Source organism: Pomacea canaliculata, linkage group LG3, assembly GCF_003073045.1.
Source record: "Pomacea canaliculata isolate SZHN2017 linkage group LG3, ASM307304v1, whole genome shotgun sequence".
NCBI classification, from domain to species: domain Eukaryota; kingdom Metazoa; phylum Mollusca; class Gastropoda; order Architaenioglossa; family Ampullariidae; genus Pomacea; species Pomacea canaliculata.
This window is the reverse complement of record NC_037592.1, coordinates 7,397,130-7,419,577: the sequence shown is the minus strand read 5'-3', so window position 1 is coordinate 7,419,577 and position 22,448 is coordinate 7,397,130. Positions and strand designations below refer to the sequence as shown.

The window sequence follows — 22,448 nt, the reverse complement described above, 5'->3', positions numbered from 1 at the left end:
TAATTTCTGTGGGGGTTTTCGAGGGAAAAGTTAGGAGGGGAAGTGTCAGAGGCGCAATAGCATATGATCATGTTTTGGTTTCGTTTCTGTTTCTAAAACTCTTATCGAGACGAGTAAACTGACTGAGAATAGCGAAAAGTTCTTACGCAGTCGTCTACACAACAAATATACATCAGCCAGCAATATAAGTCGCTAGTAAACATCTTAACGTGAGGTCGTATTGGGTAGCAGTTTAAGTTTATTGAAAGCACTTTGCAGCGTTGCACAAGGTTGAGAGGAGGAATAGTGCTTGAGAGCTCACTTATTCAGTGGATATTTCTTACCTTTAAGTTGATTACTGCGGGACCGTAGACTGCCGGTACTTAGTTGGTCTTGTTGTGTGGATAATTAGTATATGAGCAGTGATCTTCTGTTATTGTTCCTTGCATACCGGCACTGAATAACCAAAAAGGAGGAGAGAGGAGGGTTGGTGCGCAGAAATCCATTAGAATTTGTGTGTGATAGTTAATTTTTATGCAAACTATTTATTGATAAGAACCAAGAGTGAGGTTTGAAAAGAATTGTATGTGATTATATGCCGAACTTGATGAAATGAGGGTAATAAATTGTATTAGATCCTGTAGTAGGTCACCTGTTTGTAACAGGGCTGTAGTACTAGTGGGTGTGGGCGTGTGAGTGAGCGAAAAGGTTATTGGACCTGGATTATTGATTTGATGAGTACACAGTAACTAGTCTGGGGGATTAGTCTACAGGGAGCACTGTCTAATACTGGACGAACAATGCCAGAGTTCTAAATTGAGACTCTCATGATTGCAACATGTACTAGGGCTGGACATACAATCAGTGCTCCCCTTCTGGTATGCTATGTGACAATCATATATATTACCTGCAGATTTTAGCAATCTATTACTTCGACAAAGAAAGAGAGCAGATAACAAGAAGGCGGAGGAGGCAAAGATATTACTTTCATTTACACAATACTAGAGTGATGGTGAGATGAGTAGAGGCTACATTCAGTATTGATGGATGGGAAGCGTCTAGATAATAAAAAATAAAATTAGCGTCATTACACTATCCACGGTATATGTAAAAGTTAAGTTCATATAAAAGGGTGTGTGGTGGAGAAAATGTGAGAGAAAATACTACTCAGAAAGCCTTTCATCTGGGTTTATATAAAAGGTCAAGGTCTGGGTAAACGAAATGTGAAGCAGTGTTCAATGAATTAACTATATATATAACTTTGACCACTTGCGATCACCTTTCTTTGGATATTTCAAGTAAGGCTAGTCTTAAGGTAAAAAATAAAGCCTATGTGAGGCCTTATTTTTCTTATAGTTTTCTTATTGAAAGAATCTGGGACTCTCAAATGACTTCATGTCTGTGAATCGATTACATGAATTGGTTTTACTACTTGAGGCATTTCTTCTTTTTATTTTTAAAACATAACCACATGCAGCCTGCATTTATAGTCAGTCAGAGATTTTTAATACATAACTAGTGGCCATCCTTTCCTTTCCATATGTAGTGCATTTGTGAGTACATACATGTTGCACAGGTGGTCTGCGCAGGTACGTTTCTCCCATTGGGGCAGGTTGACTGCACAGGCAGTTGCAGCCTCCACTCAGTTCTACTCTTCATATCAGCCATGATGAGACTCATCCTCAGCACTTGCTCTCTTCTTTGAGTCACAATGGGTAAGCTGTTTTATCGCGGTGGGCAGTGGTTCTGTAAAGCCAGCATACAGCAATCATCTAGATTCTGTGATTAAAATAATGATATTAAAATTGGCATCATTTGTAACTCTTTTATCTGAAGAGATTGGGGGGACGGGGCGGGGTGGTCAGTTGAGATCCAGTGCATCAAAGGGAAATAATTACAGGCTCGATTGCTTGTTGGAACGTAATTTATTCCCAGTCATTTTCGCTGAATGGATGTATGCAAAGATGTTTCTCTCCTTCCCAAGCTCACTTTCTTGTATCTCTTATTTGCTAGTGTTTTGTTTTTTGTACTTTGTCTCAAAAACTTACTTTGCTGCTGGCATATGCATGAAACACAAGCCTCAAGAGCAATCAACACTTATCCAGAATTATTTTCTTTCATCTGTTTCAGGAATCAACAATGCAATCACAATACTGTGTAGCTGCACTAACAGACACGCATAAGATAACTTCCTTTTAACTTCTCAGACAGCTATTGGCACGACTCACTACCATCTGCAGCATGCATGAGCTATGCATCGCACTCCACTATCCGCTCAAGTACAGGTACTTGCATCACCTGGAATTTTTGTTTTTTAGATTTTTGTGAGTCATGAATTAGCAGTCGAAAGAATTGATGGCATTTTTTGGATTGCTGGAAATGACATGCTCACAGAAAACTACAAGTTTTAGCAAACAGTGTTTGATAAAATCCTTATCATCATAGCACCTTTGTGCTATATTAAATCATCAGAAAAGTTTCAGCTCTCAAAATGATGAAGTTAACCAGATAAAAGGTGCCGTTTAACAAAAGCTTATTTTGTAATTATTTTCTAACCCGCTCCCAAACTCTAGATTTTTATTGTCATTCAATTTATAGTTCAAGCAGTCACCTTTTAGTATAACAAAAATAAAGTTGATTTGTCATATTACTTATATTGTACTCCACTGCATGTTTTAGTTATGGTCTATATGATTTGATATATTTTTGATATTTCATATATATTGCCATATCTATAATATTGATTTTTAGTAAATAATTTTAGATTTTAGACTTCTTTTCTATGTTAGTAGAAACTGTAGAAATATATCTTCCTGTATGAGTGGTTGTAAAGTCTGTAGTAGATGAAAGGCCAGGAAATGTACACATTTTGTGTACTTATTTATAAATGCATGTGCTTTACCTTTTTCATCATTTTTCATATTTAGCTATGTTTATATACCCATCTTGCTGCTCAGCTTTTGCTTGAGGTTGCTTAATAACCCCTCAACACCCTTCAAGGTAAGGTGCTGGGGTCCTATGGCTTGACTCTTGTAAGCCCAGGTTGTGGATCTGGTCAGTGTTGTTCTATTTGTATCTCAGTACTAAGAACTATGGCAATAAATTAAAAACTGACATTAACAGAGGTATAAAGAAGCTATTTTCTCAACTAGAGTCCATCTATGTTAATTAAACTAAGCAAATCTCGAAATGTATTACCTGTTTATTTTTGCCTTAGGTTATATATGCATATGGTCAGCAGCTATAAATTCTCCCATCCCATCCGCATCCCTGTTGTGAAGGAAGGGCAAACAATGGTTGACTGATATACAGGTTGTTTTTGGAAGGTAAAACTGTTAGAAACATTATTTAATTTTACACTCTATACTTTTGTCCTCATTTTGTGTGGCAGCTTGATGTTATATATTGGTGGAATCTGGATGGAGGAGATATTCGTATACGAATGTGTTAAAATTCCACCCATCCCTCGGAGACCCATGCTCTCTAAGGGCCAAAAGGTGTTTAAAACATGGTAGGGGTTTCATTTCACACTTTTCACATTTTGGATGCTTTCTGTTGAGGTGTGTATTTGCTGAAATATGCTTAGATTTCAGCAAAATATATTTTAGATTTGCAGGAATAGTGTTTTTGTTGCGAAAAGCTTGGTGTCTTTTTCTCTCATTATTTTCTCTCATTATTATCAAAAATGAGACTAGACCTAATATTAATATAGATAAGGGACAGATCAGAACAGGTGGTAAAGCTGATACTTAGATAATAAGAATTACTTAATAAGCTACAACTTAATGAAGATTATTAAGAGATTATATCTATTTATCAAAGGAGATAAGAATATTGTAGAAGAGATTAGTTATTGCAGATAAAAGTTGCCTTTGCATAATCCTGACTGAACAAAAGGGTTTATTTAAGATATTCACTGGTTTTGACAAGACCATTTGTCCGAAAAAAAATCCATCTGTAGGATAGCTTGGCTTAATTTTCTTTCCATTCAGTGTTTCTCTCCCAAACAAATAAAGGTTCAATTGACCAAAGACCCCTGTCAACAATAGATATGTATTTTTTCATCTATCTGATCGTTCAGATTTTACTACCAGAATTTGCTGTCTGCTGACTATGCCATTTTCCCGCCATCACCCAGAAAACTTTCACCTTATTTGCAACGAGTAAATCTGTACAAAGAAAACATGTTTTTACAGGGTTGTGTGAGGTTTGTTGTTAAAGATGTACTAATCCTATCAAGTAATTTTGATTAAATTAAATGCCTTATGCACAGGAAGAGAGTCGGGCGGCATTATATATGAAAGTGTCTTCTATTTTTTTTTTACATTGCATGTTTGTGTAAGGCATATAATCGCACATGTAAAGCATACAAGGTACTGAATGCAGGAAATGGGTTCAAGATAGCTAAATAAACATGACCAAAATATGTACGCAAATATAAACACAATCAGTGAAAAATTTATTCAATGCAGGCTCTCTTATGAATTTTGATGTGTGTTCTCTGGATAGATGTTTTTTTAACTAAAGATTAAGTAAATTTATATTATTTTCATACATTATATAAATAAATATGTGGCTGTTATATGAGGGGTAAACAGTTTCACTTCTTAATTTCTTATTTCTTTTATTTGCTAGGACAAGGAGATTAGAGCAGTATTCAATGATCCGAGATGTTTGCTGAGTTATTTGCTGGCTACAGAACTTGCCTCAAATCCATCATTCGCATCCACCCTGATCCCTTTATTACCTTCCATAAGGTCAGTTGAAGAACTACAAGGGCGTGATCCATGGGCGACTGAATCATTGTCGTTTATCTTTAATTAAATCCGGGCGTTGGAGTCATGATTTTAATTAAAAGAAAAACCTTGTTGTAATGTTCTGTATTTAAAAGATACTTTTACTGGTAAGAAGTTGTTTGGTTGTGGCAGTGTTGATGGTGATTATGATAACAGCATGGATTCATGACACATTCTGTCTGCAGGCAAGCTTTCTTGGTCATCGAAGGAATGGTAGAAGATGACTTTGCTCCTGTGCGTGTGCATGGGTGGAATGGCATTCAGTGCCTATAATGTGTTGCAGAGAGGGGACACTCCATAACAGAGTCTGTGGATATTTTTGATGAGGTTAGAGGTTTGTCTTCAGTTAGTTAATTTGCCTTTGTTTCAGTTTTCTGCACTGTAAACATTTTTCGTGATGTCATTAACTGATTTTGTAGATCTTTGATTTTTGGAATGTTGTTCAATGAAAACCTGCAGTCTAAATGTTGAGTTTTCAGGTTAGGCCTCAGTCTCCTGAAATAATATTACTATGGTCTTATGACCTCCTATATCATGATTTTCTTCAGGCAAAAGTATGTTTGGTTTTAATATGTATCCAAATAGATCAGCGGTTCTCAACCTTGTGACTTGTGACGCCCCCTGACGAAACAAAGGTACATCCACGCGTTTAGGGATTGCCCCCCCTTAGCCAGCAATGTAAAGCTTTCACATAATACGGTATAAGAAACTAAAAAAAAATGACCACCTTCGTGCCCCCTATGTAAGCGCGTGCCCCAGCAGGTTGAGAACCGCTGAAATAGATGTTTTAATCTATACATTTGGAACAAAGACATTTTTTATATTTTACCTGTTTCTGCATCTACATTGGAATAACGTGTATAACTTGCTCGGTACTTGATCCTTGGTATTGTCCGTGATACTTCTGAATATTAAATTGCACCTAGCGCTAACAGAGAGAAAACAAATTTTTGATCGATTTTGCTGTACAGATTGCAAAAGATGTGAATTGCAGGTTTATGCCACAATGCCAGAGCAACTGCACTTGGAGCAGTCCGACCATGAAAAAGTGGCTGAAAACATCAAAGATTTGGCACATCAACTCTACCTCAATGTTGTGCTTCTTTTATGTGTGTGTGTGTCTGTGTGTGTTTTCCTCGCACGTATTCCTGAAATTTTAATAACCCTGTCTTTTTAACCTCTGCTTCTATTTTTATTTATGAATAAATAGCTAGAGAGTTTACAAATTTGTGAAAGCTTTGATCTACATTTTAGTGCAAGGAGATTGGTAACTCACCAGATTTGCTCCAAACAAATTACATTAACGAACGATTTTCCGTGAAACAGGAATATCCAAATCCACAGCCATATGTGCCCAAGGTTCCACGTCCAACTGAAGGAGCCCATGCCCGTATTCATCAGCCTCCATTTCCTACCCTGGATTTGCGGATAGTGCAAGACCTTATCGAGGAAGGCACATACAAGAATGTCAAGTCAAAGTATGTTTTATTTTACCAGCTCATTTTTTATATTTTCAATATAGGCATTATTTTTTTTTAAGTGAATCTAGCAGAGTGGTATATCTGCCCCAATTACTAGTTTTGTTTTTTAAAATTCACAACTTATTTATAAGGTGTAGTAATTTAGTAATGGTTGAATAAATGCATTGTCACTCTTTTGGTTACAGAATAGCCAATGTACGACCATACCAAATGAGAATTGTACCAATTGGACCATCACTTTCCTTTACCACAGATCGCCAACGATTAGTGGAAAATAATGCTAGAAGGCTAGAAGTGCTCAAAAACTGTATCTCCTTCATCATGGATAATAAGATCTCCGATGCAAGAATCGTAAGAATTTTAAGGGTCATTGATGTTGAACTTTTGCCCAGAGTGTTTCACTGATGTCCAGATTTGATGAATGTTTTGTTTCATTGCTTTCATCATTACATTAATGAAAAAGAAAAGACGTCTACCAACTTAGCCAGCAGGCTTGCTGCTTCCATGTTTTCTGAATCCATGATTATGCAGTCGTTATATTGAGACCGGGTAGGGAAATCTTGTGCCTTTACGATATGTTCTTCCCTTGTCTGAAAGGTTGTTCATTTTATTTTATATTTGCTGAACATGTTATTTGTCTGCATGTTTGAGAAAATGTATTTATTCAAGTTTAGTTTTTATTTCTTGTCTACGAGTCTCACTTGGCTTGCGCAGATATTCCCAGCAGTATTACGCGCACTAAAGAACAGAGTATCCAGATTGGCCTTGACTCAGGAGCTGAGCCTTCATATCCATGCCAATAGAGCCATGCTTGAGCATCAACAGTTCGATCTTATAGTCAAGCTGCTTAACTGTGCGCTTCAGGTAGTAATTCACACTAAAAAAAAAATTGTGTAATTTTTTTGCAAACATGAGGATGGGATGAGTATGTGCATTAAGTGCATAATGCTCCTTTGTGTGTATATATATGTGTGTGTGTGTGCTAGTGGATGCAGGCGAGAAAGAAACAGAAAGAAGAAAGATGACAATCTTTCATTTTGTTTTTTTCTTCTTTTTTTTCTTTATTTCTTTCATTTTGGATGAAAGCTATTCAGCAGTGTAATATTAAAGTGTTATTTTGTTATTTTCATACAATTTTCCTTTATTTGGATATGTATCTGACAGTTTGCTTATAAAGGTAGCATCACTTTCTGTAACTATAAACAGGTGTATAAGGAAGTGTACGCATTCTACTTTCTTCTTTTCTTCCCCAGAATGACTCTGTTATGGACGAAAATGGTGTTGCATACAATATCCTTCCCCTTGCTACAGCATTCTGTCGGGTGAGAAGGCGCTCTTTAGATTTACACATGACGTTGAGGCATTCTGGTCATGACATTTTAATTTCTTCGTCTGGTAATTTTTGAGGCAGAGTAGTATTTTCAAAATTCTGCTACCAAACCAGACTTTTGATAATATTGCTCTGCCTCAAAATCTAAGACTCACACAATTACACAATTTCTCTCTCTCTCTCTGTGTTCATTGCACCCCAAATCTCTCTCACACACACATATATATATATACACACACATGCACTGTTTAAGTAATTTGTTTTTTTCTGCTATTCGCACAGAAATTGTGCACAGGTGTGATACAGTTTGCATACACATGTATACAAGATCATGCAGTGTGGGGCAGCTTATCATTCTGGGAGCAGTCATTCTACCTAGATGTCCAGAAGCAGATTCGTCAACTGTACTTAATGCAGTATGAAGAGCATCTAGTCAGTGAAAAAGCCAGGGAGGGAGCCATGAGTCCAACATCGCCGAGAGAGGTGAGTGAATTTATTTGCTGTTACATGGTGGATGTTTTGGTGGCTTTAGTTTAGGTAGACCTGGTTCACTTTTCATCAGTTGTCGATGTTTAATAGTAAGATTTATGAACACTTTTAAAAAAATTGGGGGAGTTCTGCATATGTGTTAGCATGAGTGTGCCCTGATTTTTCAAAAAATTAGGAGACATTTTTTTATTCAGTTCTTTCATTTAGATAGCTTATACTTTCTAGGAACAGTAACTGCAATGGAAACAATGTTTTGTGATGAAACATGCAAGGCTATCTTGTGCTGATATTTTCAGAATGGAGATAACTTATGGAACAGGCCAAATTCTCTAACACCAGAACCTCGCAAGCCGACTACCATTTCTTTGCGGCCGAGGGAAATAAGTGCTCTTGAAATTGCGGCAGAACAGGTATGTAGATAGTTAATTGTGAACCCTATTATTATGAATTTTTATTTATTATTCTGACATGAGATCCTTGTTTAGCAGACTGATCAAAAGGATCATTGTGCAAAAAAAAATGCAAAAAAGTGCTACTGCTTCAGTGAAGTGATGGGGCAGGTTTTTTTAAATTTTAGATGGAAGAGCTTTTATTGATTCATGATTCAGCCTGCTGCTGTAACTATATTGCAAGCTTAGTAAAATTTCCTCATTGGTTAACAAAATGATCTCCCCTGAATTTTTTTTAAAAACTGACTGTGCAAGATGTTTGCAGTCAAATGAAAACCACAACATTCCAAATAGAAAAATAAATGTGTTGCAGATGAGAGTATGGCCAACAATGAGCAATTCACAACACGAGGAGATGGTCAACAACGAAGAGTCCACGGTGTTTAGTCAAGCTATCCACTATGCAAACCGCATGGTATACCTGCGTGTTCCACTAGACGCTAGTCGCTCTGTGTCCAGTGGCCACTACGATGGAGAGAACAGCAGCACTGTGACAGCAAGGTGAGGAAGGATATTGATGCTAGCCAAAGCTTATGGATGCAAAACAACAATAATTTTAGTCAAGGACAGGTGATACCTGTCATAGCAATTAAGATGACTGATTCTTTTTAAATATATACCATCATGATTGATATTGTCATCAGATACAGACAGATAGTGATAACAGGTTAGCAGTTGTATGCTATTCATTAGACATGATGAACCACTTATGTTAACTATCCTACATTTGCTAAGCAACCCTTTTCACTATGATGGGTTCCTGGTATCCTCTTAAAAGATTTCGTCCCCATATCCTCTTCAACAGAACCAAACTAAAAAAAATTTGTATCAGTATTTAGGATAAATAGAATTTCTGCATTTGCTTCCATGATAACTCATGTTTAAATGCAAGGCTTTTTTTGCAGCATTGGAGAAAGTGATAGCTGTGATGCAGAAAGTGGCTTTGATGAGACAGAAACAGCAGATGTAGCGTCGTCCGTCATTCGGTTCGTATCACGGTTTGTGGACAAGGTGTGTGCAGAGGGGGGTGTCACTCAAGATCACGTCAAATCCCTCCATCAAATGGTCCCAGGTATTTGTGATTGTCATATCTTGTCAGTTCTCAAGTCAGTGTTGTGTAGACATTTTGGCATTTGTTAAGACCTGCAAAATGGTTGTGATAACTACAAATAAAATATAACAATTTTTTTCCATTTTCTCTTTGTTGTTGTTGTTGTTGTTTTTTTTCATTTTATAGTTTTACCGTAGATAAATGGAATGTGGAAAATGGAAAAATAAGGGTGGGATTGAAGTTATTGATAAAACAGTACAGTGGATTGGGTCAAAGCACAGAGTAACAAACAAGTAATTTGCTGTTTTGATTAAGTCCCCTGAATAAAATTAACCCCCTTCTGGATGTGGGTTGTTTTTGGTTTTTTTCTATACATCAGGTGTTATTGCTATGCATCTTGAAACACTGGAAGCTGTGAACAGAGAGAGCAAGCGCCTACCACCTATACAAAAGGTGAGAGTCACAGAAAGGGCTGCATTATGTGGAAGAGGGGAATGACAAATAGAGCTGTAGGCACGATGAAAAGTGAATCCTTGCACCGCAAGACCAGTAGCATGTCTCACCATTCTTGCATCATGACCAGCCCATGTCACCTGCTGTTTTTATATCTGAAACATAAATCAATCACATGATTTGTTATTTTCAGCACACAGAAAGGCCAACATACATCTGACATAATTATATATGTATATGATCTATTCTTTTCATGTGTAGACATGACATGTGAACAACTCACAGAATTTGTTATCATTTCTACTTCAGCATTCTACAAAATATAATCTGTGACCTTGGTAGCATGATTTGTTGCTTATATGTCAGGACAGCCCATATGATACACAATCATAAGTTGACATAAGCTTTCCATTAATCGTTTCTGTAACATGACCCATCATTTCCATGGGCACTTAATGCAGGTTTTCACTTTCATAATATCATTTGTCATCTACAGCCCAAGATCTTGACACCTACGTTATTACCTGGAGAGGAGATTGTCATGGAAGGACTGAGAGCTTACCTGCTCCAGGATGGTCGTGAGGATGGTCTGGGAGGTATCCTGGGTGGTCCCTCCCTTATTCCAGCAGAGGGAGCTGTTTTTCTCACGACATACAGAATTATTTTCAAGGGCACACCGTGTGATCCCTATGGTGATTAGTGAATCATTTTATTTTGAAATAACTCCTACAGTTGTCATTTTGAAAGCTTTTTTTTTTCTCATAAAGTTCACTTACATTACTTGCAGTTTTTGCAGAGTTAAATTCATTAGACTCTCTCTGCAGTGTGCTTTCATATAATATATCTGTGTGCAGTGAGTGAGCAGGTGGTGATTCGCTGCTTTCCTGTGTCTACATTGATAAAAGAGAAGAAAATAAGTGTGCATTATATGCCGCATATAGACCAGTATTTGCAGGAGGGCTTACAGTTGAGATCCAACATCTTTCAGGTACACATTCAGGGGTTTATTAAATTATACTTTTTCCTGAAATAATTGCTGTTTATGATGTTTACGAATAGTTTTTGAGAGAAGATTTTCCACTCTCCAGGTACACATATACAGTTGTTTGTTTACAGCATAACTTAAGATGTATGCATCCTGGTATCTGGGGTTTAAAGTATCAGTAAATGCTCCTGATGTTACAAATACTTTAAAAAAAATCATGGTCTGTGTCATGCTTTCACCATGATGTGTTTTTTTCAAACCTTTTGCCTTCAGCTTCATAATATTACAAGATTTCAAAAGCATAATTGCTAGAATAACCAGGAATGAATTTCTTCCATTTTTGTTCTGCCTTAAATGGGGGAAGATGTGTCACATCTGCGCATGTTGTATGTTTGCATTTTTAGGGGAATGCACTTTCATGTGCTTGTGTGTGCATGTGCATGTTGAGGATAGGGAGTGAGGAGGGAAGTGGCATGACAACAGTTGACTGGTTAATATTGTGAATTTTTATTTGTCCATAGTTGCTGAAAGTAGCATTTGACGAAGAAGTGGGATCTGAGAATGTGGAGACTCTTCGAAAACTGATCAACAAAGTGAGAAATCCCTCCACCATTTTTGAGACCTTTGCCTTCACTGGGCATGCAGTCCAGCAGTCTGTTTCTCATCATAAGAACAAGGAGAAGAATGCCTCACTCAGGTTAGTGTAACAGCTCCTTGTGTCATGCAGATGTGAGCTTCTCTGGGTTTTCATTTTTTAAATTGTCACAGGAGTCCTAATGCGTAGTCAAGAATTAACTGACATGAACTCACTGGTGTCCCTAAAGATGCCTGCTGACTGATGTCACTTTACTTAAAGATAATGCCTACTCAGTGGTGTCACTGTCCCTAAAGATACTCATTAGTGCGATTAAATTAAAGAGACATAATTGTAGCAAACAATTTAGCAAGTTTGTATGCACTTTTCTTACTATACATATTGCAACTGATCTGGAAAAAGCATAATACCATCTACTGGGCTCTTGCCTTCATCGTATGCATCTATGAAGCAACATTGGTGGGTTAATGGCCAGAAATAAGATGATAAAGCACAAACTCAGAGACAATTGGAAGTAGATGCATGATGTCAGTGACAATGATCTCAAGTTGGAAAGTACAAATTAATAACAGCAGTGTCCAGCAATTTTCCTGCATTCTTAGGAACACAACTCAGGATTTTTACCCCTTGTCTAGCAGAAGTGTTTGCAGTTTTGCTTTATTATATCTCCTGCCAGGCATTTTGCCAAACGAACACTGCTGAAGACAGCACAAAAGGCAGGACTGCGGTCAAAGCAGTCACATAACAAGCAGAAGTACATCCTACCCACACCACCACAGCCACGAAGGAACACTTCTCCCCGCTCATCCGACAGTGAGTCTGACAGACCAGGAAGTGAGGTCTTTGATGAAATATCAGGTAGTCCATGTTCTGCATTAAACTTTGACAAGTGTAAATGGTGTACTGGGTGTGTAGGTGGGATTGTTTGTGTACAATCCTGCTTGTGTGTATGTTGAAACAGGATGCAATTGAATGAACAGATGAATCAGTGATCGTAGTAATAACTTTAGTTGTAAATGACACGATGTAAGCACCCACATACTAGCTGTAAATGGAAAAACATTGAGGACAAGTGTAGTGATGTGGGTGATTTGTTCCCCATGTTGCAGTGTACGGTTACCAGCACTTTGTGGATGTGCAGGAATTTTTGTCAGAGCCTGATTTTGATGGTAAACTTGCCATGTTCAGCATTTGTTGAAGCTTTTATACCCTCATGTTTTTGGTTCTTTGGTTGAATTATGAAATAACAGTGTGTTCAATTTGAGTGATAGCAGCAACAAAACTTACCAGAAACTTTCTGAAGCATGTATCAGGGCAGGGGAAAGCTAAAATTGTAATTCTATATAAAGCTGTTTACAAGTTTTAATTTGTAATTAACATCAGCATCTTGCTGTTGGGCATTTTTGAGTTATGTCATCAGAAAGTCCAGCCATGTTTGCTCATGAATCAGTTTCTAACCAATTCCAGAAACTGCAGGAACAACAAACTTAATCTGACAAGGGACATATTTACAGGGTTCCCAGGTTCTTACAAGGTCCTTATAAGTCCTTACATATTGAATTTTCGCCGTAAGGCCTTATAAGTCCTTATATTTGCCATGCGGTCCTTACAAATTCTCACACAGGTCCTTACATTTTCTCTGTGACCCTTACACGTCCTTATATTGATAAAATATTACCACAAATTTATTTTCTGAGTCAACTTTGGCGCAAAATACCAACGATTTTTCGCCGCATGTTTGGTCTACACATCTGTACAACACTAGCTGCCCTTCCGTATTCGCAAAAAACACTCTTTTTTGAAAAGGTCTTTAGAAACTTACTCTTTCTTGAACCTTGATCTTCTAGTACTACTGTGCATAGCTCTATTTCTCTCTCTCTTCCCGTTAGAGTGTGTGTGCGAGACAGAGACATGAACTGACTTTTGTATTACACCAAAGAATGGCTTTCAGGTTTTGCAATTATTATTACTTAGATTTCTAGAAAACTTGGAACATTAACGGTGTATGTTATCAGCGCGCTAAGGACACTTTTTAAGTTATCTAATCTAAATATGGCAGACAGGCATCAAAATTAACTCTTTGATTATTTATTACTAGAAATACATGTATTTGAGAACATAGAGAAGACCACAGATTCATAAATAATACATCTTGCCGACCATACAAGAGAAAAACTTAAGCATTGATGACTGTCACTTAGGTCCTTACGAATGCATGAAAGGTCCTTTTAAGGTCCTTATAAAGTCCTTACTTGGCACCATCCCTGTCCCTGGGAACCCTGATTTATAGTAGTTGTCCTGAAACTCATGATCGTGTGCATACACAAAACATCATTCTGGTGAATGAAAAGTTATGATTCTTCACGTATTCCTTTTTAACATTTCTAGTTTTCCTTATTTTTATCATTAAATCAATGAATATCAGTCTTAAGGGAAAAGAATGTTACAAGAAAAAAAATTAGCCTTAAAGAACAACACGAAAATTGCAGGAAATAGAACAGAAAGTATCTAAAAAATATATTCTGGTGGTATTTTATGACGAAGAGGCATAAGAAATATTATATTAATGTTTTTCTCTTAATCACACCTGAATTTGTTAAGAAAACAGAAAGTGGCAAAAGGGTAGTACTTTTAAAAATAACATGATTCTCTTAGTTTGTACTCATTTAAGAAATCCTAAAGATAATGGCAACACACACCATTGGATTAACTTTGTTTGGAGATCTGTATATAAATATATCTACTTTGTTTAAATGTGCCCTGTGTACTTTGTCCCCACACCCTACTCAAGATTTTGCTCAAAGCATTTTCTCCCCCTTTCCTCCCCTCCCCCTGCATTCAAAAGGGAATGTTATCCAGTCACTTATACAGTACAAGCAAGTCTTGGGCTTTCAGTACAAAGAAGAAATCTTCTTCCTACAGCAGCGCCAACTATACAAAAGTATAAGCTTTTAAAACCAACTAGGATTACTGGTAAAAAGCTTAAAGATCAAGCACCAGATATGCAGCTTTGATGCTTTCTACATTGTTCTGGTCTCTAAGTAACATCATGACACAGTCACAAACACATCATCAGTAGTAACAATGCTAAAAACAGTCAACAGTGTGAGGGCACCATTGATGTGCATGCTCAAAACAGCTAAAAGAAAGAAATGAGAGTGACAGACATATGAGGAGCTTAAACAGGAACACGTAAGTCAAGTCTGTATGCAACTAAATGAGGAAGAATTGTTTTTTCTTCGATAAATATGCATCAGATTTTTAAACTGTTATATTTTAATGGTTAAAAAATCATCATCAGTAGTCAGTTGTAATTATCAAATAAAAATGCAAAGCTGAAAATTATGCATCTATACAATAAAAAAATGATAGGAATTTGTCGTTAACGCACATTTGAAATGTGTTTATGATTTATTAACAATAATACACATGGAAAAATTAACTCATGTGTGACCACTTGGTAGCAGAGAATCGATAATACAACGTAGACTGCAATGACTTTGATTGTCGCCCATTAATTTTGATCTGGAGAAGATTTACTTATTAGTCTATCTAGTGAATTCAGTTTGGACCTTTATAATTTTTTTAAAATTTCAGTTGAAGCTTCTAAATAAAGTTCGGATCTGTAGAGCTGTATTTCTAAATCAGCTGTTTCATTTTCTGGGCAAAAAATTGTTTCTTGAACACAGCAACCTGAGCAATGTTTCTTTGTTTTACTTTGCATAGGTTTCTTAGTGGCAGGTGAGAATGCCAATATTTAAAGGTTTATATCTTTAAAATTAAGTATAATTATGTGCTTCTACTTTGGGAATTATTATTTTAAAATAAACTTGACCCAATCATAAAGAAAAAATGTTGCACTCGTGTTGTCTTTTAAAGAAAAGAAATGTTACGAAGAAAAAATTAAATTGAGTGGACAGGTTTACTAGTTTAGATGGTTTGATGATTCAATTATTTGGTAATGCAAATGGCACCAACTTTGTAGAAAAATTATCAGAATCATTAAGAAACTGTCAGAACATTTCTTTACATTTATTTTGCACTGTTTATGTTAACAATGTGTCTCCTATATTTGAAAGATACAAAAATAAAAACATTCATTTTTATCTGTTTATATTTTTGTAAAAGTCTTGAAAAACAGTGAACTAAGCATCACTCACTGTGCATGTTTTTTATTTTTAAATTTAACCCATTGCTGCCTAAACACCAGTTATCCATATACTGTTTTTCTTCAGTTTTTTCCCCCAGTTTTATTAAAATTATACAGGCATATTTTTTTTAGCAGTGTCATTTATGTATGTGAAACTCTGGTTGGATAACAACTGGTTTCTGTTAAGTGATGTTTTAATGTTTTATGTTTTGTTATGGCTGTTATAGTACCATGAGCTTCATGTAACTGAGTTTACATAAATGGGGGCAGGGGGAGGGGAGGAAACTGGGAGAAACCTTTAAAGAGCAGATATTCACTTGTATGCATGCATGTTATTCTGCATAGTTGTCTTAACGTTAATGTTCAGTTTTAGGTGGTTTAATATTAACTGTTTCCAGTTGTCCAATTGGTTTCTAAATTTTCATTCATTAGTGCATCTCTTTTCATGCTTGTATTCCTTTTATTTAAAAATGGATAAAAGCACAGTCATGAATAAGTTTTTTTGCAAGTGAAATTGAATAAGTACCTGAGAAGATCTCTAAGGTATGTTAAAGGACTCGTGAGGGGCTATTGTTTTCCTAATGATTGGGTAAAGCTCAGTGCAAAATGTCTTTTCCCCAAATCTGGGTGAATACATGAGATACATGCCTATATACCTCACCATGCACAGATCAAGGTAAACATCACAGACATGGGGATTATACATGGATATATTGCAAAGTACTAGTGAGATAGCTGAAAGCATATCTTATTGTGGCCAGCCGTCAGCACCACTCAACTGAGACTGGTCTGGTCGAGGTGGTGAATGACTCATTATCTGCTTGTGACCATGGTCAAATATCAGTCTTCTATTCTTGATCTAAAGCTGCTTTTGACACTTTAGACCACCACATTCTCCTCCAGCAGCTTCATTTACCTTCGGCCTCTCAAGCACAGTCCTAGCATAGTTCCACTCCTGCCTGATCAAACCCAGTCCATTAGTGTCCACAGCTCTACATCAGAACCTGCTGCTATTCTTTATGGAGTGCCTCTTGGCTCAGTCCCTGGTCATCTCCTGCTTACTGCCTATATCTATCCTCCTGGGCCTGTGATCCACCACTTTGGCTTGCAGTATCACATTGCGCGGACAGTACTTATCTCCTGGCATCTGGCCCAGCTTGCTAACTCCACTGTCTGTTCACCTTTGCTCGGCAAAACCTCAACTTTCATCGTTCACACACTGGATGTTGGCAAACAAATTAAAGCTCAATGAGGAGAAAACTGAAGTCATCCAGCTAGCATCTGCTCAGAACAGTGCTGCCTACAATGTCCATAAGCAGAATGCCAACTATGCCACACCGCCTTAATGTGATCTCCACTGGTTGCCAGTTCGGGCTCACATTGAATTCAAGATCACCATACTTTGCTATTGTGTTGTTCATGGCCTTGCCCCAATCGGTCAGAGCTTGTGTTGCCATACCAGCCTTGCAGGTCAGTTGGTTTGGCCCATGCAGATTTCTCTCTATTTCGCATATTAGACTAGAGACGTTTGGCCCTCGCTCTTTCTCCTTCTCTGGTCGCATCATTTGGAATAACCTGTCTCCATCTCTCCGCACATTGGAGTCAATACATGCCTTTCGATTTTGACTTTAAAATAACTCTTTCGGAAATACCTATTATAACTAGTTGTAGGACCTGTTGTCCTTTCTCCTCCACACTCCTATCTCTGTGTTCCTTCATGTTCTTGTTTTGTTAACCGGTACATGTTCATTTATGTATGTTGTGCCTGTTTGTACTCGCTTGTGACTACTACATCACACAGCCTTTTTTTCCATTGCCCCTGGTCTCTTATCAAGCTTGCCTTCATGTAGGAAAATGTGCTATGCAAATCCTACTATTATTATTATTGTATCTATTTTCGAACACAGTGTCATAATTTTGACCTTCTATGTATAATGATGTTTGCAGGCGCATGTCTAGAAAACAAAGGGAATATAAACCCAGACTTGGAGAAATACTATCTTGCACTGATTTTCACCGAGTCATTAGAGAAAAACTTTGCATCCCATTAAGGAATGTCTGTAGGGAGAATAAAACTGCATCAAAATGATGAATAGAATAATCTTGGTTTCCAGGGCCTGGTGATGTAACACTAACTAAATATTAAACTGTTAATATTTTACAAGGATTTTAGCTGATAGCTAAGGCTTAGTATTTGGCTAGCAGAACTGTGCACATTTACCTCAGTTAAGGGTCAGTGCCAAAAATACAATGTACTTGTTGCTGTTAGATTTCCAAAATGTTGCAGCTGCTGTGTAAGGATATGTCACAACATCATGCAGTTTTGTATTGTTGTGCCCAACCTATGGGTCTGTGGGCTGCTTTGGTATATCACTGCACAATTTTATTTTTAACATCGGCTAAAATGCCATGTTCTGGCCCACAAGATTTTGTATCATGTCGAGTGCGTCCCTCGGGCAAGAAAAGGTTGGGCACTACCGCATTACATTTTCAACTCAAGAATGCTCTGTTATTGGATTTCTTCTTTTTTTTTTTTTGCCGCTGTCAGCTTTGGAAGAAATGGATATGATGCAGTCTTTGTCAAGTGATCCTAAGAACCTAGAGCGACTAATGGAGCGACCGAGTTATCAAGATTACCAAAGAGTAGGACTGGGTAGTTTCTCCATTGCTGGACAACGCTCAAGTCCAGAACCATTCCGACTCTCCACTGTCAATGCCACCTACTCCGTTTGCCGAAGGTAAGATGGCAGAATTTTATTATACTTGCTGATCTCATGATTTTGTTCATCTGTTTAATTTGTATTATTCATAGATTTTGTTCTGTAACTGTTCATCAAATAACATCATTATTAAATGGTTCAATTCAGATCATTTTCTGTTGACTTAGTGACAGTGGTTTTGATTTTGTTTTTTTAGTTACATTTTTTTTGAGACATTATTTTCTACCTATTGCCTTCATGAAGTGGCTGATTGCCAACCTGCTGACATCATTTTCTACTTGTTTATCTTGTGACTTTAGCCTTTTACCTCAAAATTGGTGGAAAATATGATCATTTACTTGAAAGTTGTTGCGTGTGTTTTGTGTGTGCAGTTACCCTGCTTTGCTTGCAGTTCCTCAGTCTGTTAGTGATGACAGTATACGAAAATTTGCCCGTTGCCACAAAGAGTACAGGTATTTTAAATTCTTCCCCCTCCCCCAAGTTTTGTTTTTTTTTTTTTTGTTTTTTTTTTTTGACTAATCTGTATGTTAGATTAATCATGCTTTTTTGTTACAGCCATCATTATTGTTGAGTTTATTCCATTTTCAGACACATTACTATGAAATAGTTTCACATACTAGTTTGATCTGGTAAACTATATTATTTATTACCAATACAGAATTGCTCTTCTTGTGATTATGAAACTGTGAAGATAGAAATGTTCCATATAATTGTGTTTGCATTATCACCATCATAATCATTATTATCATCAAATTTCCTTTTAAATTTTCACCATTATCTCCTTTGCTGTCACATTTATTCCTCATGTTAGTGTTTTTTCATATGTACATTTTGTTACAATTAACAGGTTTCCAGTGATAACATGGCGCCATCCTCGCACAAAAGCACTTTTGCTGCGTGCAAGTGGCTTCTACACTCGCAGGCCCATGGATATGCTACGGCACAATCCTGGTTCAGGTACTGCTTGTTAACTCCATAAAGTTTATTGACAGCCAAACAACCTACTAGTTAAATCTACTAGGAGCCTGTGCAAGAAAGGGAACCGTACAAAATTAAGTTCTGTTTACAATGAAGCTCTTTGCTAGTATGCCCTAGTTGTGTCTATACGTAGCAGCATCCGATTATACATATTTTTTAGATGTGATGAGTTGCCGGATGTGGTGATTGGGATGTGTAGTTGGATTCATTTTCTTACCTGACTTGATTTTAGAGGGGTTTAATTTTGGACAATGTGTTCAGGAGCTTCAAGTGAAGCATCTTCAGGGATAGAGCAAGAAAAGTACTTCAGGATGCTGGTGGCAGCGACACCAGTCTCAAACCGCAGTGCATCCACCTCTCACTACAGTGACTCGCTCACCTCCCTGGACTCCCTTATGATGGTGGAGCTGGGGGAGACCCTTCAAGTCCCGAACACGCCTGAACAGCTCCGGCGCAACATTGCTTACTCCAGGGCCTCAGTCACAACCTCACCAGTTTCAGGCTCTGGCAATCGATCCAGCTTGGCCTTCTCTCCTAAGCCTACCTGTAAGTGTCTTGCTCCAGGAAAATCAGAGAGGGGTATTTAAAAAGTGATTTGTGTAATGTTTAATTCTGATCTGCAATTTGTAGGCTTTATGTGTTACAACATTTTTTATGGGGTAATTTTGCTATTTTATTTCTGAGTGAGGGCGTAGTCTATTCCTTACATGGAATGCATCTCTAAGCTTTGCTCCATCACTTGAAATGTTGGCCATGTTTGTGTATTCTACTCATAGTTTATGCATCATTACTATACTTATTGTTCTGTGTTTATTACTATTATGTGTAATAAGCATAATATGTTTATCATGATATTTTGCCTTTTACTGGGCAGCTTCTCAGACTATCATTGCCTTTCACTTCTGATAGCTTTCTCTTGATTCTCTTGATTATCCGTCCTAAACTGTCACTGCCTTTCACTACTGATGGCTTTTTCTTTATGTTTCCTAAACTGTCCCTGCTTTTCACTTCGGAGGGTTTTATCTTTATTATCTTTCCCAGTCTGTCACAGCCTTTCACTTCTGATTGCTTTCTCTTGATTATTCTTCCTAAACTGTCACTTCCTTTCACTTCTGTTGGCTTTTTCTTTATTATTTTTCTCAGACTGTCACTACCTTTCACTTCTGGTTGCTTTCTATTTATTTTCTTGATTATGTTTCCTAAAGCCTCGTTCTTTTGATTGACTGTTGATGGATGTTGTTGTGTTCATGTATACTTGTGTGCATGTGTGTGTGACAGAGAGTGTGTGAGTGATTTGTAAAGGAGGTTTAGTGAGGGTTTTTTTGGGGGGGCGGGGTTGGCCGGGGGCACATTTGTTTAAAATTTTGCATACTCTGGTGCATGATGCATGCTGCTACAGTCGAATACTATAAAGTATTATTATTATTATGGCATTCTCCTGGCTTTGGTGAAGGTTTAAGCCTTTTATTTTGAAATCATGCTAATTTTCTTTTTTACGTATTTACTACCATTTTATTACCTTTTGCCTAAATATGCTACTTTTATTTATCAGTGTGCTCTGATGCTAGTTGACTAGCCATGTTTGTCTTATGCTCTAGTTTGTCTGATGTTTTGAAATATTTAATAGATGGCCTTTTAATTTAGCACTACTTGCATGCAAATACACATGCACCCTAACACGAGCCAGCACCACTCTCTAAGATGTTTACGTTTTAAATTCAGAATTTTGATCGTGATCTGATCTCGTCTGCTTGGTTTTTGTCTCACTCTATCTGATCATGCTGCTTGACCCTTTGATGATCTACCAGCAGGGGAAAGGAGTGGTCAGTCTGTAGATTCCATTCCCCATCTACACCAGCACAACGCCCTGGGGCACGCAGTTCAGACTTTTTCTCGCAAGGTGGATCAGCTGCGTGCAAGCATGGGCAAAGGCCGACAAAAAAGTGCCAGTATGTTGACACAGTTGTTTAGCCCATTGCCTGTACCTGTTCCTCCATCAGTCTGTAACTGTGTATAGATCTGTGTACTCCAGATAAACAACAGTCATTAAGGATAATGGTGTATTATCAGGTCGCATTAACAAGGAAAATAATTTTGTGTATTCTTTCTCTTTGCTTCTTGGAATAATAAACTGTAGTACAATACCATGATGGTAACATTAGTAAAACAGTTTTTTGCAAACGTAATTTTTATTGAGCAAGACATGTATGAGGTGACCCTTAGTAATCCCATCTTTATTTAGTAGATTGTTGTAGGACATAGTAAAGATAAAATCTGGATCTTAGTTTCACAAATTAGCAAATATGAAGAACTTACCTAATTAATTGTCTTTCTTAACGGTTCATGGGAAAGTTAAGATAAAGTAGAGTGCTGCTGAGCAATTGTGCTGATGTCCTTATTAGGTGACAGAGACTTGTGCCCCTTGGTACCATTGGACATGATCCCCTTCATTGTTGCTAGTAGCCATTCTGACTTCTGCTGAGCACACTTTCTTTATTTGTGTAAAGATGCAATGTCACTGCCTTGGCAGCCTTCTTCACAGCAACAAAAAACCCAAATCCTGTCACTTCCATGATTTTCAAAACTGCTTGTAGGACTTTTCAGCATTTGTAGCCTTCTAGTGACTGAACTTCTTTGGGAAGAGTTATGCTTCTTGGTGAAAGTTCACAGAAGTGATTGCAGTTTGCCAGTGTGTATTTGCAAGCATTTATTGATGGCTTAGCTTTGTAGCATAGGTCAGCATTGTGGAAAAAAGTGCATGATCTGTTAACTGGTTGACAAGTATGTGAATCAGGACCACTCTGTTTTATTGCATATCAATGCTAGCAGTTTTGTCTTAAATATTTTGCTTGCCTTGTCATAAATGAAACTCTCCTTTCTGCATTTTTTTTCCATCCTTGCACTAACAAATTTGTATTTTTAATATCAATATACTTTTGCACATATTCTTTTTGAAATAAAATGTTCTGAGTTTGTTTTGCATGGGAAATCA

The 22,448-nt window shown here is 37.3% G+C and overlaps 1 protein-coding gene across 1 annotated transcript in view; it reads left to right on the top strand.

Annotated features, from left to right (window-relative positions):
* LOC112558770 (myotubularin-related protein 13-like) overlaps nt 1-22,448 on the top strand; it is a 79,728-nt gene that overhangs the window by 45,227 nt on the left and 12,053 nt on the right. Inside the window, exons 15-35 of the mRNA XM_025229425.1 lie at nt 5,059-5,102; nt 5,770-5,868; nt 6,102-6,253; nt 6,442-6,607; nt 6,971-7,120; nt 7,510-7,578; nt 7,869-8,069; nt 8,372-8,485; nt 8,838-9,025; nt 9,430-9,596; nt 9,955-10,028; nt 10,525-10,720; nt 10,883-11,016; nt 11,535-11,710; nt 12,285-12,466; nt 12,718-12,777; nt 18,307-18,496; nt 18,850-18,930; nt 19,326-19,435; nt 19,718-20,002; nt 21,265-21,405. Of these exons, the coding sequence (XP_025085210.1) occupies nt 5,059-5,102; nt 5,770-5,868; nt 6,102-6,253; nt 6,442-6,607; nt 6,971-7,120; nt 7,510-7,578; nt 7,869-8,069; nt 8,372-8,485; nt 8,838-9,025; nt 9,430-9,596; nt 9,955-10,028; nt 10,525-10,720; nt 10,883-11,016; nt 11,535-11,710; nt 12,285-12,466; nt 12,718-12,777; nt 18,307-18,496; nt 18,850-18,930; nt 19,326-19,435; nt 19,718-20,002; nt 21,265-21,405 (2,979 nt within the window). The remainder of the gene's footprint in view (nt 1-5,058; nt 5,103-5,769; nt 5,869-6,101; nt 6,254-6,441; nt 6,608-6,970; nt 7,121-7,509; nt 7,579-7,868; nt 8,070-8,371; nt 8,486-8,837; nt 9,026-9,429; nt 9,597-9,954; nt 10,029-10,524; nt 10,721-10,882; nt 11,017-11,534; nt 11,711-12,284; nt 12,467-12,717; nt 12,778-18,306; nt 18,497-18,849; nt 18,931-19,325; nt 19,436-19,717; nt 20,003-21,264; nt 21,406-22,448) is intronic.